Here is a 16,029-nt window from a genome sequence, read left to right on the forward strand (position 1 = left end):
TGCTATATGAGGCGCAGCCAATGTTAAAGTATGGCCGTCGTTCCCACGTCAAAATTTTAAAAAGTTACGTCGTTTGCGTAAGTGGTCCGTGAATGGGGCTGGACGTCATTTACGCTCACGTCGAAATCAATGACGTCCTTGCGACGTCATTTGGAGCAATGCACACTGGGATATTTTACGGACGGCGCATGCGCGCGCTTCATTTAAATGATACACGCCCCCTACCCGCCAAATTTGAATTCCGCCGCGTGATTTACGCTACGCCGCCGCAACTTTACAGGCAAGTGCTTTGTGAATAAAGCACTTGCCTGAAAAACTTGTGGCGGCGTAACGTAAATCGGATACATTACGCCGCCGCAGAGATACGCCCAGTGGACAAGAATCTGGGCCTATGAGTCTTCAATATTGAACTTTTTCACAATATTCTTTTTTTCTGAAATACTAAATTTGAGGTTTTTACTAGCTGTAAGCCATTAATCATCCACAGTAAAAGATGAAATGCTTGAAATATATCACTCTGTGTGTAATGAATCTACAGTATTTCACAAAAGCGAGTACACCCCTCACATTTTTGTAAATGTTTTTTTGTATCTTTTCATGTGACAATACTGAAGAAATTACACTTTGCTACAATGTAAAGTAGTGAGTGTACAGTTTGTATAACAGTATAAATTTGCTGTCCCCTCAAAATAACTCAACACACAGTCGTCAATGTCTAAACCGCTGGCAACAAAAGTGAGTACATTCCTAAGTGAAAATGTCTAAATTTGGCACAATTAGCTATTTTCTCTCCCATGTGACTTGTTATTGTTACAAGGTCTCAGGTGTGAATGGGGAGCAGGTGTGTTAAATTTGGTGTTATCGTTCTCACTCTCATACTGGTCACTGTAAGTTCAATATGGCACCTCATGGCAAATTGTTGCTCTACATACAGTTGGCCTAGGCTAGAAGAAGATTGCCAAGACCCTGAAACTGAGCTGCAGCACGATGGCCAAAACCATAAAGCGGTTTAACAGGACAGGTTCCACTTAGAACAGGCCTCAACATTGTCGACCAAAGAAGTTGAGTGCACGTGCTTAGCGTCATATCCAGAGGTTGTCTTTGGGAAATAGATGTACGAGTGCTGCCAGCATTGCTGCAGAAGTTGAAGGGGTGGGGGGGTCAGCCTATCAGTGCTCAGACCATAAGCCACACACTGCATCAAATTGGTCGGCATGGCTGTTGTCCCAGAAGGAAGCCTCTTCTAAAGATGATGCACAAGAAAGCCTGCAAACAGTTTGCTGAAGACAAGCAGACTAAGGACTTGGATTACTGGAACCATGTCCCGTGGTCTGATGAAACCAAGATAAACTTATTTGGTTCAGATGGTGTTAAGCGTGTTGACACCTTGGGTCCAATTTGGAAATTTTCACGGTTTAGACATTAATGGCTGCGTTTTATTTTGGGGGGACAGCAAATGTACACTGTTACACAAGCTGTACACTCACTACTTTACATTGTAACAAAGTGTAATTTCTTCAGTGTTGTCACATGAAAAGATATAATAAAATATTTACAAACATGTGAGGGGTGTACTCACTTTTGTAAGATAATGTAAATAACATATCGGCTTTACTTTTTGAATTGAATTACTAAAATAAATGAACTTTTTGAGGCTATTCTAATTTGTTAGATGCACCTGTATATTATCAATCTGAAAATATATGCTTTATGTGCCAATTCTGTTTTGGGTTGGTTTTCTTTTCCTGCTGTCAGTGCCATCTTACTTTCTGTCCTGATAACCACAGATTCTAGGACAAGAAACATAAAACAATCTCCCACATGGGGAGAGACAGCAACAAACCTCACCAACATTAATTTTCATAATATCAATTTATGCCAATAGTACTTGTGCAAGACAAACAGTAGTAGGTCATTTTAATGATTTAAAAACAGATGGGTACTTTGGAAAACATTCACACACAGCCGGTGAAATATTGGCATTGCACATACATGCTTCAGGAAGTATATAAGATAAAAAGACACCAGGGGGTAATTAGCACATTTATCCTGTTGTAAACTGGCACTTAATATGAGAAGAATGAGGTAAGTGTTGAATGAGGCAAACGGTTCAATGAAAGATCATTAAAGTGGTTCTAAAGGCAAAACATTTTTTACCTTAAAGTGATTGTAAAGGTTCAGTTTTTTTTTTTTAAATAACAAACATGTCATACTTACCCCCACTGTGCAGTTGTTTTGCACAGAGTGGCCCCGATCCCCCTGTTCTGGGGTCCCTCAGCATCTGTCTCGGCTCCTCCCCGCAATAGATATCCCTCTCTGGGAAGCTTTCTCCCGAGGGGATAACCTTGCGGGCGCGCTCCCGTGTTATACACTCGGAGTACATAGCCGCCTAGTGTATGATTCGGTGCCTTTTGGTGCTTTCCTGATGACGCAAATGTGCGAAACGCGTAGAAGCCAGGTGGACAGTGCAAGAGGGAGTGCATTTTGACCTGTGGGACCACAAGTGTAGCAGGAGTCGGGTACGCACCCCAAAGATAAGCTGGTGAGCGGCTGTCTAAGCCCGATACTGCCAAAGACACCAGGTGCTGGTCATAAAGCAACTCTTTTGCATTGAGGAAAAACTTGTGAGAAAAAGGAGGATACAGCCATCGATTAAAACGGAATACGTTTTTGGCCTATTACCAGCTGGGGCCTGGTAAGTGTGTATTTCAGCAGTTGGTGGTGGTAGCACTTATTGTTGTCGGGTGGAAGAAATAGCGGCATCCTGTATACATGAGATATAGCACCAGGATTAATCACCATATTATTTCCTGATTGGACTCTAACTGTGAAGTTGTGTTTTCTCACGCCATCTGGGATATGTCATATTACGAATGCACATGAACTTTGATACATATACCTTTTGCACATATGTTATTGTTTTGAACTTTATATTTATATTTATATTTATTTAAATATGTATTCATATTTATAACTACACTCACATTTATATTTGTTTGTTGGCAAAATAGCTGTTTATAGCACCACACACAATTTACACACTCAAGAGAGCTGGACTTTGATTTTTATTATTTTTTTATTTATTCACATTCTTGAGAGATTTTGATATTGTCATTTATTTAAATTTTTTTGGGCACAGTAGATTTACATAGCATCACGCAATTGTACACGTTCACGAGAGCTGGATATTGGTATTTATTTATTTAGCCATTTACAGTGTTTTATCACGTACATTACTGTATTGGATTCAGCACTTTATTATCACTTATAAGTATTATATATATATATATATATATATATATATATATATATATATTTTAACTGAGTTCAAGGGGTTAACTATTTTGTGTCATCGCATATTTAGACCAGCGCAGTAACAACACTTTCCTGCTATGATTCGGTGCCGCCTGCATCATTGGATTTGATTGACAGCAGCGTGAGCCAATGGCTGCGTTGCTATCAATCTATCCAATGAAAAGCCGAGACGCCCGGGCAAAGATCGAGTGCGTTTGGGACGCAGGAATTTCCAGGGCTCAGGTAAGTAAAACGGGGGGCTGGGGGGGGGGGGCTAATCGTCAGGATGCATTAGGATGAAAAAATATGAACCTTTACAACCCCTTTAATGAATTCCCTGCATTAAGGTAAAAAAAGTTCCAGTAGCTGTTTCGCCCCCCCCCCCCCCCTTAAATTTTTACCCGAATCCTAACTCAAATCTAGAGCTGTAGCAGCTCTCTCCCCGCTTTCACAGCGGGAGCTATTGGTTTCTGCTGATGTCAATCAAATCCTATCAGCAGAGAGCGGGGCTAAACCAGGAGTGTGCGTCTATGGATCCTGAGCCCGAACGTCTGCCCCCATAGCAAGCGGCTTTCTATGGTGGCAGACCCAGAAGAGGAGCAGCGGGGGACCCCAGAAGAGGCAGGTCAGGGCCGCTCTGTGCAATTCCATTGCCTAGAGCAGGCAAGTATAACATATTTGTTATTTTAGAGAAAAAAAAGACTTCAATAAATAATAAATAAATAAAACTATCATATTTTTAACCTACAATGTCAGAAGTTTAATACTCTGTATCAACCATGTGAAAGCTTTTCACCTAAGTAAACTTTCAAGGAATTTGACATAAGTCTGACAAATTCTGATACTTGAGTACAGTGGACCAGTATGTCAACAATAATCAGCATTATATAGCCTCAGATGTAAATTGTCACTATTCATCAGTAGATTAATGGTTTCCATACAAACCTTTACCTCCAGGAGTACAATTGTTTGTGTTGTGTGCCTAAAGCTGGCCATGCATGGATTGAAATTTGGCCAATTCAGCAGTAAAGTAAAAAAAAGGCAAATTATTCCTAAATATCTACAGTATATGCAGTGGTAAATATAAATAACCAACTGAAAATAACAGACAAATAGATATACTGTATATACAAGGTTGAATCTGGTAAATATCATCAAATTTAGAAATCACATTTTTTTATTTAACCACTTCAGCCCCGGAAGAATTGGCTGCTCAATGACGGGCCATGTTTTGCGATTCGGGACTGCGTCGCTTTAACCAACAATTGCGCGGTCATGCGACGCTGTAACCAAACAAAATTGACGTCCTTTTTTCCCCACAAATAGAGCTTTCTTTTGGTGGTATTTGCTCATCTCTACGATTTAATTTTTTGCGCTATAAACATAAAAAAGAGCAACAATTTAGAAAAGAATTAAATGTTTTTGTACTTTTTGCTATTATAAATATCCCCCAGCATGCTCTGGGCCTTCTTGCACAGTGGCAGCAACTGATGGAGCACAGTGGCGGCAACTGATGGGGCACAGTGGCGGCAACTGATGGGGCACAGTGGCGGCAACTGATGGGGCACAGTGGCGGCAACTGATGGGGCACAGTGGCGCAAACTGATGGGGCACAGTGGCGCAAACTGATGGGCACAGTAGCTGCGTTTGATGGAACAGTGGCAGCAATTTATGGGTACAGTGGCTGCGTTTGATGGGCACAGTAGCTGCACTTGATGTTTTTTTTTTTTCAGTTTGTTTGCGCACCCCTCCCCACAAAAATGTTGAGCACCAGCCGCCATCAAAACTGGAGCCTGTGGATGACAACCAATCATCTCCCATCCTTTTCAGCTTGTTCAGTTAAGCTTTGAAAACAAAAGACAAACGCTGATCCACAATTACTCTAAATTCTGTCTGCCCCCCCCCCCCCCCCTCAAAAGTTTGCATACCCTCAAAAATATGACTGATCATACCAAAAAAAAAATGTGTTATTTCAAGTGGATGTAAACCCGATTCATGAAAATTTAAGCTGGGAACATATCTGCATTGTTTTCTTATCTCTGTTCAAAGCACTAAGTCCCGTGGCTTTCTCCTGCTCCATTCTTCTATTATCAGCCTGGTAACTTCTGACAAGTTCTCCTACACATGTGATAAAACCAGCCTGAATTTTCTGTCAGGAATCGTGCTATAAATAGATTAGCAGAAAGCTGCTCTACTCACAGGACAGCTCTGAAAGTCTCTGCCTATCTGGAGGGGGGTCTTTCCTCCAATCACCTGTCTTCCTGTGTGATTCAAGACTTCTCTCACAGTGCAGAAATTCTAACATGACCTGAACTTTCTAAACAGTATATAAAGCTGACAGCAGATATACATGGAAAACTGTAGGGAGATTTGTTTCACCCCTGTGTATCATCTGAGGCTGTTCATTTCACTGGGTATATGTGAGGACTTACATCCACTTTAAGGATAGCAATCACATAAAGCCATTTATTATCACATAGTTTTTTGGATCCTTTTTAAAACATAATAACAGAAACCACCCAAATGGCCCTGATAAAAAGTTAACATACCCTGGAATGTTTGGCCTTGGTACAGACACAGAAGGTGGCACACAGGTTAAAATGGCAATTAAAGGTTAAATTTCCCATAGTTGTGGCTTTTTAAATCACATTTAGCGTTTGTGTATAAATAGTCAATGAGTTTGTTAGCTTTCACATGGATACACTTTTGACCGATACGATATTGCTAAAAAAGTGAATATCGGCCGCACCGACAATCGGTCCATTCCTAATGAAAACTTTTGAGCATGACTGTATGTCTGCTCTAAACAGATCACAGAAAAGCATCCAAAGATAATTTCATCATTTCAGATGTCATAAAAGGCTTACCAACAATGAAAATGTGGATGGCTGTCTCAACTGTAGTGGCATACACACCACAGAGCCAGGACAAACAGGGCACACCTTAGCAGAATGCTAGGACAAAACGTTTCTATGAAAGCTGAAGGAGAGGTATGAGACTCTACATGAAGTAGAATATATTAGGTACATGTCACAGAGAGGTATGAGATACTACATATAGTAGAAGATATGATGTACATGTCAAAGAGAGGTTTGAGACACTACATGAAGTAGAAGCTATGAGGTACATGTCACAGAGAAGTATGAGACACTACATGAAGTAGAAGCTATGAGGTACATGTCACAGAGAGGTATGAGATACTACATGAAGTAGAAGCTATGAGGTACATGTCACAGAGAGGTATGAGACACTATGTGAAGAAGCTATGAGGTACATGTCACAGAGAGGTATGAGATACTACATGAAGTAGAAGCTATGAGGTACATGTCACAGAGAGGTACGAGACACTACATGAAGTAGAAGCTATGAGGTACATGTCACAGAGAAGTATGAGACACTACATGAAGTAGAAGATATGAGGTACATGTCACAGAGAGGTATGAGACACTATGTGAAGAAGCTATGAGGTACATGTCACAGAGAGGTATGAGATACTACATGAATTAGAAGATATGATGTACATGTCAAAGAGAGGTTTGAGACACTACATGAAGTAGAAGCTATGAGGTACATGTCACAGAGAGGTATGAGACACTATGTGAAGAAGCTATGAGGTACATGTCACAGAGAGGTATGAGCCACTACATGACGTAGAAGCTATGAGGTACATGTCACAGAGAGGTATGAGACACTACATGAAGTAGAAGCTATGAGGTACATGTCACAGAGAGGTATGAGACACTACATGAAGTAGAAGCTATGAGGTACATGTCACAGAGAAGTATGAGACACTACATGAAGAAGCTATGAGGCACATGTCACAGAGAGGTATGAGACACTACATGAAGAAGCTATGAGGTACATGTCACAGAGAGGTATGAGACACTACATGAAGAAGCTATGAGGTACATGTCATAGAGAGGTATGAGACACTACATGAAGTAGAAGCTATGAGGTACATGTCACAGAGAGGTATGAGACACTACATGAAGAATCTATGAGGTACATGTCACAGAGAAGTATGAGACACTACATGAAGAAGCTATGAGGTACATGTCACAGAGAGGTATGAGACACTACATGAAGAAGCTATGAGGTACATGTCACAGAGAGGTATGAGACACTACATGAAGTAGAAGCTATGAGGTACATGTCACAGAGAGGTATGAGACACTACATGAAGAAGCTATGAGGTACATGTCACAGAGAGGTATGAGACACTACATGAAGTAGAAGCTATGAGGTACATGTCACAGAGAAGTATGAGACACTACATGAAGAAGCTATGAGGTACATGTCACAGAGAGGTATGAGACACTACATGAAGAAGCTATGAGGTACATGTCACAGAGAGGTATGAGACACTACATGAAGAAGCTATGAGGTACATGTCATAGAGAGGTATGAGACACTACATGAAGTAGAAGCTATGAGGTACATGTCACAGAGAGGTATGAGACACTACATGAAGAAGCTATGAGGTACATGTCACAGAGAGGTATGAGACACTACATGAAGTAGAAGCTATGAGGTACATGTCACAGAGAGGTATGAGACACTACATGAAGAAGCTATGAGGTACATGTCACAGAGAGGTATGAGACACTACATGAAGTAGAAGCTATGAGGTACATGTCACAGAGAAGTATGAGACACTACATGAAGAAGCTATGAGGTACATGTCACAGAGAGGTATGAGACACTACATGAAGAAGCTATGAGGTACATGTCACAGAGAGGTATGGGACACTACATGAAGTAGAAGCTATGAGGTACATGTCACAGAGAGGTATGAGACACTACATGAAGAAGCTATGAGGTACATGTCACAGAGAGGTATGAGACACTACATGAAGTAGAAGCTATGAGGTACATGTCACAGAGAAGTATGAGACACTACATGAAGAAGCTATGAGGTACATGTCACAGAGAAGTATGAGACACTACATGAAGAAGCTATGAGGTACATGTCACAGAGAGGTATGAGACACTACATGAAGAAGCTATGAGGTACATGTCACAGAGAGGTATGAGACACTACATGAAGTAGAAGCTATGAGGTACATGTCACAGAGAAGTATGAGACACTACATGAAGTAGAAGCTATGAGGTACATGTCACAGAGAAGTATGAGACACTACATGAAGAAGCTATGAGGTACATGTCACAGAGAGGTATGAGACACTACATGAAGAAGCTATGAGGTACATGTCACAGAGAGGTATGAGACACTACATGAAGAAGCTATGAGGTACATGTCACAGAGAGGTATGAGACACTACATGAAGAAGCTATGAGGTACATGTCACAGAGAGGTATGAGACACTACATGAAATAGAAGATATGAGGCACATGTCAAAAAGGTATGAGGCACTGCATGTAATACACAGCTATCAGACATTGAATGTTATACAAATGTAATGCATCGTACACACGATCGGAATTTTCGATGAAAAAGGTCATATTTAAATTCCGTTCGTCTGTATGGAACTCCGACGGAGAAAAAAACCACACATGCTCAGAATCAAGTTGCCGCATGCTCGGAAGCATTGAACTTAATTTTTCTCAGGTTGTCGTAGTGTTGTACCTCACCGCATTCTTGACGGTCGGAATTAGGTGTGACAGTGTGTATGCAAGACAGCTTGAACGGAATGAGTTTATCCTGACGTAAATTCCGATCGTGTGTACGCGGTATAAGAGGCACTGTGTCTGACACAAAGATCTGAATTACCCTCAAGCTGCTGGAGAAAAAAAATGATACATGCGGAGATGCTGCTTGACCAATCACAGCCCTCAGCAATGGCAGTTCAGTAAGAAATTAGAGTGGAGCTGCAAGATATGCAACACAACTCCAACATCCTCCAGAATGAATGTCCAATTCACCAGGGGATATCACAGTGTCATCACTCACTCAACCACAAGGCCCCAATCACACCTGCACATTACAGAAACACTTGAAAAGTGTGTTGTGCTTGCGGTGTAACTCCTAATGGCACCCCAAAAGCAGCCAGCAGTCACACATTTTTGCATGCTACAAACCACAATACAAACATGCTAAAATACAGAGTAAAAAAATGCATGAAGCTCTACGCCTAAAAAAATTCGGAAGTTTCTCTGATGCGTTTGTTGCTTATTTGAGGGAATGAGCTGCACAATGCGTGATGTGCAGAAACATGCTAAAATCATGCAAAAAAAAGCATGTTCAACCCACGCTAGTTGTGAAGGCGGTCTTAAGCTAGGAATGGCTTATATGCAGCCTGATTGATAACATACATAGCTTCTGCCTGGAGCTGCACAGCCTTTGCTTGATAAAACATTCTGGCCAGGTCTTTTTCCAACTGGGCCACACAGTAAAGATCATGGGAGTGGAGGGGAAGGTAAGCATTTTACCAGGTGAGCTACACTCCAGAGAAGGAGGAGGTTACCTAAAGCAGTATTAAACCCAAAAACAAACAGTTCTTATATTGCAGCTTACCAAGTCTTAGATGTGGTTGCTGCATTTGTTTTCTTTTTTAGGCTTTCTTTCCTTTAGTCCAAGTTGACACATATGTGGTGTGGGAAACGCAGTGATCCCTGTGCGTTTCCTGCACCGCATCTAGATGTCATCATAATTGTCAAAAGGGTCAGACAGATACAGGCAATGGTAGACGCGTTTCACAAGCGATAGCTTTGTGGTTGTGAATAAGCAAGCTAACAACACCCCAAATAGATCACAAATGCAGGTTCGTACAAAAAATACCATGCGCTGCAGTACTGGTGTGGCTCCAAAAAAGGTGCAATGTAATCTGAGCCCATTCAAAATGAATAGGCTCAAATCACACCACACTGAATCACATTTGAATTGCACAGGAACGTGGTGTGGTTCCTGTGCAATTTACATGCAGCTCTTAGCTGGATTTTCTGACAACAAAATCCATTCTCGTAAATTCCGAGCGTGTGTAGACAATTCCAACGCACCAAATTGCACGTATGCTCTGAATCAAGTACGAGGCGGAAGCGCTCGGTCTGGTAAAACTAGCGTTTGTAATGGAGATAGCACATTCGTCACGCTGCTAATTTTTCAATCTTTTAATGCAGCGCATTCTCTTTTTCTTTATAATGCTACAATAATGAAGGTGGTTTCCTGCTGATATTTTGACAAACTGATTTATTTATTATTTCTCGTGATCTCCTGAATTATCTTTTTATTTTTTAAGCCAGATCTCCATAATAATGTTTAGAATTTATTTTTGTAGTGATCTTTATTTATTTTTTAACCAAGATTTCCTGTTTTTTTTGTTTTGTTTTTTAAATTCTAGTGATCTCCATAATATTTTTATTTTTTTGTTTTGTGTGTCAAGTTACCACAACGCCAGTATTATCTATTTTTTTAACCTCAAGGAGGTTGGTTGGTTTTAGTGTTATGTGATGATCAGCTGTGATTGGTCACAGCTGATCATGTGGTAATAAGCCTCTGACAGAGGCTTCTTATCACAATTGGAGATGCGAGGTGTCAGACTGACGCGTAAGTATTTAATGCATTTTGCCACGTTCCATATAGAAAAAAAATGCAACTACTTTTGTTGGCTGCACTGGAAAGCACCGCACTGGTATGAACTAGGAACATTGAAATCCACGTTAAACATTTTCCATGCCTTTTTGATGCAGAATAAAAACACACTGGACTGTATCTGGTATGAAAATCTATTCAAGTGTAAATTGGGGCCTGACAAATCTAAGGTTACCATGGTGACCAGAAACTGCTTGCCGGTGCCTGGGCTTCCACCAGCCCACTTACCGCCAGCACCAGGCATGAGCAACTCCCAATTGCCAGTTGCCCGGACATCCGGGCTCCAGGCAGCTGATCCAGCTCCAACATCCAAAAATCACCTGCATCAGAGCTACAGTTTCTCTCTTCCTCTCCACAACGACACCTCTGTGCAATCTCCGCCCCTTCCCCCAGTAGACCAATAACTTGCTATGGGGGCACTCGTGTGTGCTTGTGCCTGAGCCCCGTTCTGTGTGTCCATAAGACACACAGAATGGGGACAGCCCCGCTCCCACCTCACTGGCTGTGATTGACAGCAGTGGGAGCCAATGAGGAGGCAGAGGGCTGGGACAGCAGCCACTCTCAAAGAAAGCGCTGGATCAGGATTGGGCTCGGGTAAGTATTGGGGGTGGAGGGGGGCACTGCATAATGAAGGTTTTTTACCTTCAGGCATAGAATGTATGAAGGTTAAAAAAAAAAAAACCTTCAGGCTTTACAACCACTATCTTGGAAAAATATTGTATCCTTCTAGCTGTGTGCAGTTAATACATGCGATCATAGCATTCAGTACATCATTTGTATGACTTTTTTTCCATAACCCCTGCCAGTAATAGAACCGTCTCACCTCTATTACTATAATTTATTTGGACAACATGTGGGGGAAAATATAAAGTCAAACAAAATGTTTCTGATTTACAGAATCCTTATCACGGTCACTACATGTAGTTATCAGCACACAATTTATTTCACAATAGTGGCCTTTTATTTGATTACATTGTAATACAACCATTACTACTGCCCCATAAAAACATCTTCTGTAGCGATGTGAAGACACGTTATACATATATACATGTCCTCAGCAGGGACAAATAATGATACAAAAAAAAAATAATATTATTACATTTCTTCAAAGTCTAGGGTTAAATGAAAAGTTTGGTTGAATCTGTAGGTTTCATTAGAGGCCAGTAACAGAAGGAACTAAATGTCCCCCATCCTGTGCTTGATGTAATAGCTGCGGAGGGAGTGCTAGTCATTCCTGGCTAAGATGCTGTGCTGTGCCTTTCCAGAATATGTACACGTCTGTAAGCCTAAAGGGGGGGGGGGGGGGGACACAGCAAAGTTTGCTTAGAGTGGTAGGATTGCTCTCTGACATTCCTTTCAGATAAGCGGATGTAGTCTTCAGAGCATCTGCAAACACTTTTGCAAAGGCTTTGATAGCCTACACTGTCACACTGAAAGGCTTTCATCATAAATAACGGCCCTTCCCACTCCATACTATAGAGTTCCCTTAGGGGTAAGATCAGCCCACTCCACTCCTATACAACAAAATGTTTTACAAAATCATCTATTTATTTACATGTAATCTTTCTGGAGAGTGATGAATGAAAGGTATACTGTTTATCATAATACCAGGTCAAAGCACTAAGAAAATATTTGTTATAGTGATGACAAATACACAGACAAATGTGCCACATTGTCACTGCAAAGGTGACTACTCCCAGCATGGCCAATGATAGTCAGACATTATGGGAACACACAAGTCATTGGAGGCAAGCTCTAAACCTCCACCATCAATCCAACCATTTATTACCTTTTCCATGACAAAATGAAATACTTTTTTGGCTGGGTTCCACTTGTGTGCCTGCATTTTCATGAGTTGCTTTTTTGTTGCTGTTTTTATTTTTTTATGCATTTCTGCACTAAAAAAAAAAAAAAAAAAAGCTGTACCTCCCCCCCCCCCCCCCATAATACACACAGCTACCAATGGCTGAACAACAGAAGACATCCGAAGTGAGAAGTATATCACAGCACGCCAAGAATCACCAGAACGGGTACATAGTTACACAAGCAAGCAATGTTTCAGAGCCTTAGTGACCCCTTCATCAGGCATGTGACGCCGCAGGACCCCTTCATCAGGCACGCGACGCCGCGGGACCCCTTCATCAGGCACGCGACGCCGCGGGACCCCTTCATCAGACACGCGACGCCGCGGGACCCCTTCATCAGACACGCGACGCCGCGGGACCCCTTCATCAGACACGTGACGCCGCGGGACCCCTTCATCAGACACGTGACGCCGCGGGACCCCTTCATCAGACACGTGACGCCGCGGGACCCCTTCATCAGACACGTGACGCCGCGGGACCCCTTCATCAGACACGTGACGCCGCGGGACCCCTTCATCAGACACGTGACGCCGCAGGACCCCTTCATCAGACACGTGACGCCGCAGGACCCCTTCATCAGACACGTGACGCCGCAGGACCCCTTCATCAGACACGTGATGCCGCAGGACCCCTTCATCAGACATTTGATGTCGCAGGACCTCTTCATCAGACATGCAACCCTGCAGGACGTGGTGACGCAGGACCCCTTCATCAGACATGTAACAATCAAATGCCTGATGAATGGGTCCTGTGAGGCCCTGAAACATTGCTCCTGTAACTATGATGTGATCGCTAAATAAAGCTTTGTACTTGTTCTGGAGATTCATTATGGGCTGGTGACATACTTCTCGCTCTGGCCAATGCATTCAGGTGTGAACAGAGACCTACAGAGTCATTATAACAATGCATAAATAATGGGGGGGGGGGGGGACTCCAAAAATCCCTGCTGTCCATAATTCTGCATACTCTACAGGACCTGTCTTTTATACAGGTAAACGCTGTACTGGTGTGACAATGTAATGGGATACCCCCCATGGACATCCTATTACTGGTATGACCATGTAGTGGGATGCTCCCCCCTATGGACATCCTATAACTGGTACCGGTGTGGCCATGTAGTGGGATGCCCCCTATGGACATCCTATGGTGGCTGACACTGGTGTGGCCGTGTAGTGGGATGCCCACCATGGACAGCCTATGACTGGTACTGGTGTAGCCATGTAGTGGGATGCCCCCCAATGGACATTTTATGACTGGTACTGGTGTGGCCATGTAGTGGGATGCCCCCTATGGACATCCTATGGTGGCTGACACTGGTGTGGCCGTGTAGTGGGATGCCCCCCATGGACAGCCTATGACTGGTGTGGCCATGTAGTGGGATGCCACCCATGGACATCCTATGGCTGGTACTGGTGTGGCCATGTAGTGGGATGCCCCCCATGGACATCCTATGGCTGGTACTGGTGTGGCCATGTAGTGGGATGCCCCCCATGGACATCCTATGGCTGGTATTGGTGTGGCCATGTAGTGGGATGCCCCCTATGGACATCCTATATCTGGTAGTAGTGTGGCAATGTAGTGGGATGCCCCCTATGGACATCCTATATCTTGTAGTAGTGTGGCAATGTAGTGGGATGCCCCCTATGGACATCCTATATCTGGTAGTAGTGTGGCAATGTAGTGGGATGCCCCCTATGGACATCCTATATCTGGTAGTAGTGTGGCAATGTAGTGGGATGCCCCCTATGGACATCCTATATCTGGTAGTAGTGTGGCAATGTAGTGGGATGCCCCCTATGGACATCCTATATCTGGTAGTAGTGTGGCAATGTAGTGGGATGCCCCCTATGGACATCCTATGGCTGGTAGTAGTGTGGCCATGTAGTGGGATGCCCCCCATGGACATCCTATGGCTGGTACTGGTGTGGCCATGTAGTGGGATGCCCCCTATAGACATCCTATGGCTGGTACTAGTGTGGCCATGTAGTGGGATGCCCCCCATAGACATACCTTGGAGCTGTGCGGACAGGGACTCCTGGTGCTGCTGGTACTTGAGTGCCAGAGTCTCGGCTTTCTTCAGCTGCTTCTGCAGCTCATAGTTCAGTAGAGCTCCATAGACGAAGGCGAATGTTACCGCTAGGAAGGCGAGAGCCTGGAAGATCCTCTTCTGTCTTCTGGAGCACATACCGTTGCCCATAGTCCCTGCTCACGGGCCAGCTCCAGCAGTCATGGTCCGGCAGTATGTGGCAGTCACACGAGGAGCCCGTCCCCCGACAACTTTCCTAACTCCTTCCCCGGGAGAGGACTGGCATGCTCTTCTCTCTTCTGCTTGTTTTTGCTGCCACTCTTCAGGCTGCACACAATAGAACGCTGCCTGCCTCCTGCTAAAACATCCCAGCAATGTGAACTGCAAACTATTCAGGGCCTCTAGCTCTATCCTCCGCTTGCTCTACTTTTTTCTTTCTTCTTCTTTTTTTTTTTTTTTTTTTTTTCTGAAGCTGCTTTATTGGAATGTAACAAAACGAACAACTGGCTTTCATGTAAAACTGCCGACGTTTAGAAATGAACGGGAAAGTAAAAATAAAATGCAAGATTTGGAGAATGCAGGCTATAATCAATCTCATGTATTTTTCTCTTTTATGTGTATTTTTTATGGTACATGGAGAAGAAGGCATTATTCATTACAGAAACTTAGATCGCACTGTCAATTTACACAGTGCTTTACAGTGCCCTGATTACAGTAAAGCCCCTCGGTGCCACCAATCAGTGCCCATTAGTGATGCCAGTCAGTGCTGCTTTTCAATGCCCATCAGTTCCTGCTCATCAGTGCTGCCCATCAATGGCCATTAGTGCCACCCATCGGTGCCCATCAGTGTTGCCCACCAGTGCCACCTATCAGTGCCGTCTATGAGTGCTCATCAGTGCCGCATATCAGTGCGGCATATTATTGCCTCCTCATCAGTGCCGCCTTATCAGTTATAAATGCAAAACAAGAGGAAGATGGGTCCCGAACGACATACCTACCTATGAATAAATTATTTCAGATCCAAATGCCACTCACCCTAATCGGGTGTTGCTGCTGTAGCCAAGCAAACTGGATATTAAAAAAAAGAGGTAAGAGAGATCTCAGATGAGAGCACCCTAGAGAAAAGATGGCTACCAAGGCAGCAAGGGGCAATAATGGAGGCTGTTAAAAATGTAATAAAGTTTATTCAGATCAAAAGTAGAAAATACATACTGTATATAGCTCAGAATGCTGAGCAATGTAAATTAGTCTTCTTCAGTGCCCAGCAGTGCAGCCTATCAGTGTCCATCAGTGCA

At 43.1% G+C, this 16,029-nt stretch overlaps 1 protein-coding gene across 3 annotated transcripts in view; it reads right to left on the reverse strand.

Moving 5' to 3' along the window:
• The window catches only part of GOLIM4 (golgi integral membrane protein 4), a 157,197-nt gene extending 142,027 nt beyond the window's left edge, over positions 1-15,170 (reverse strand). For all 3 annotated transcript variants that reach the window (XM_040349312.1, XM_040349311.1, XM_040349310.1), the window contains exon 1: positions 14,719-15,170. In XM_040349312.1, the coding sequence (XP_040205246.1) occupies positions 14,719-14,905 (187 nt within the window). In that variant the 5' untranslated portion in view covers positions 14,906-15,170. The remainder of the gene's footprint in view (positions 1-14,718) is intronic.
• Positions 15,171-16,029: the final 859 nt, after the last annotated feature.

This window comes from Rana temporaria, chromosome 4, assembly GCF_905171775.1.
Source record: "Rana temporaria chromosome 4, aRanTem1.1, whole genome shotgun sequence".
Taxonomy (NCBI): Eukaryota; Metazoa; Chordata; class Amphibia; order Anura; family Ranidae; genus Rana; species Rana temporaria.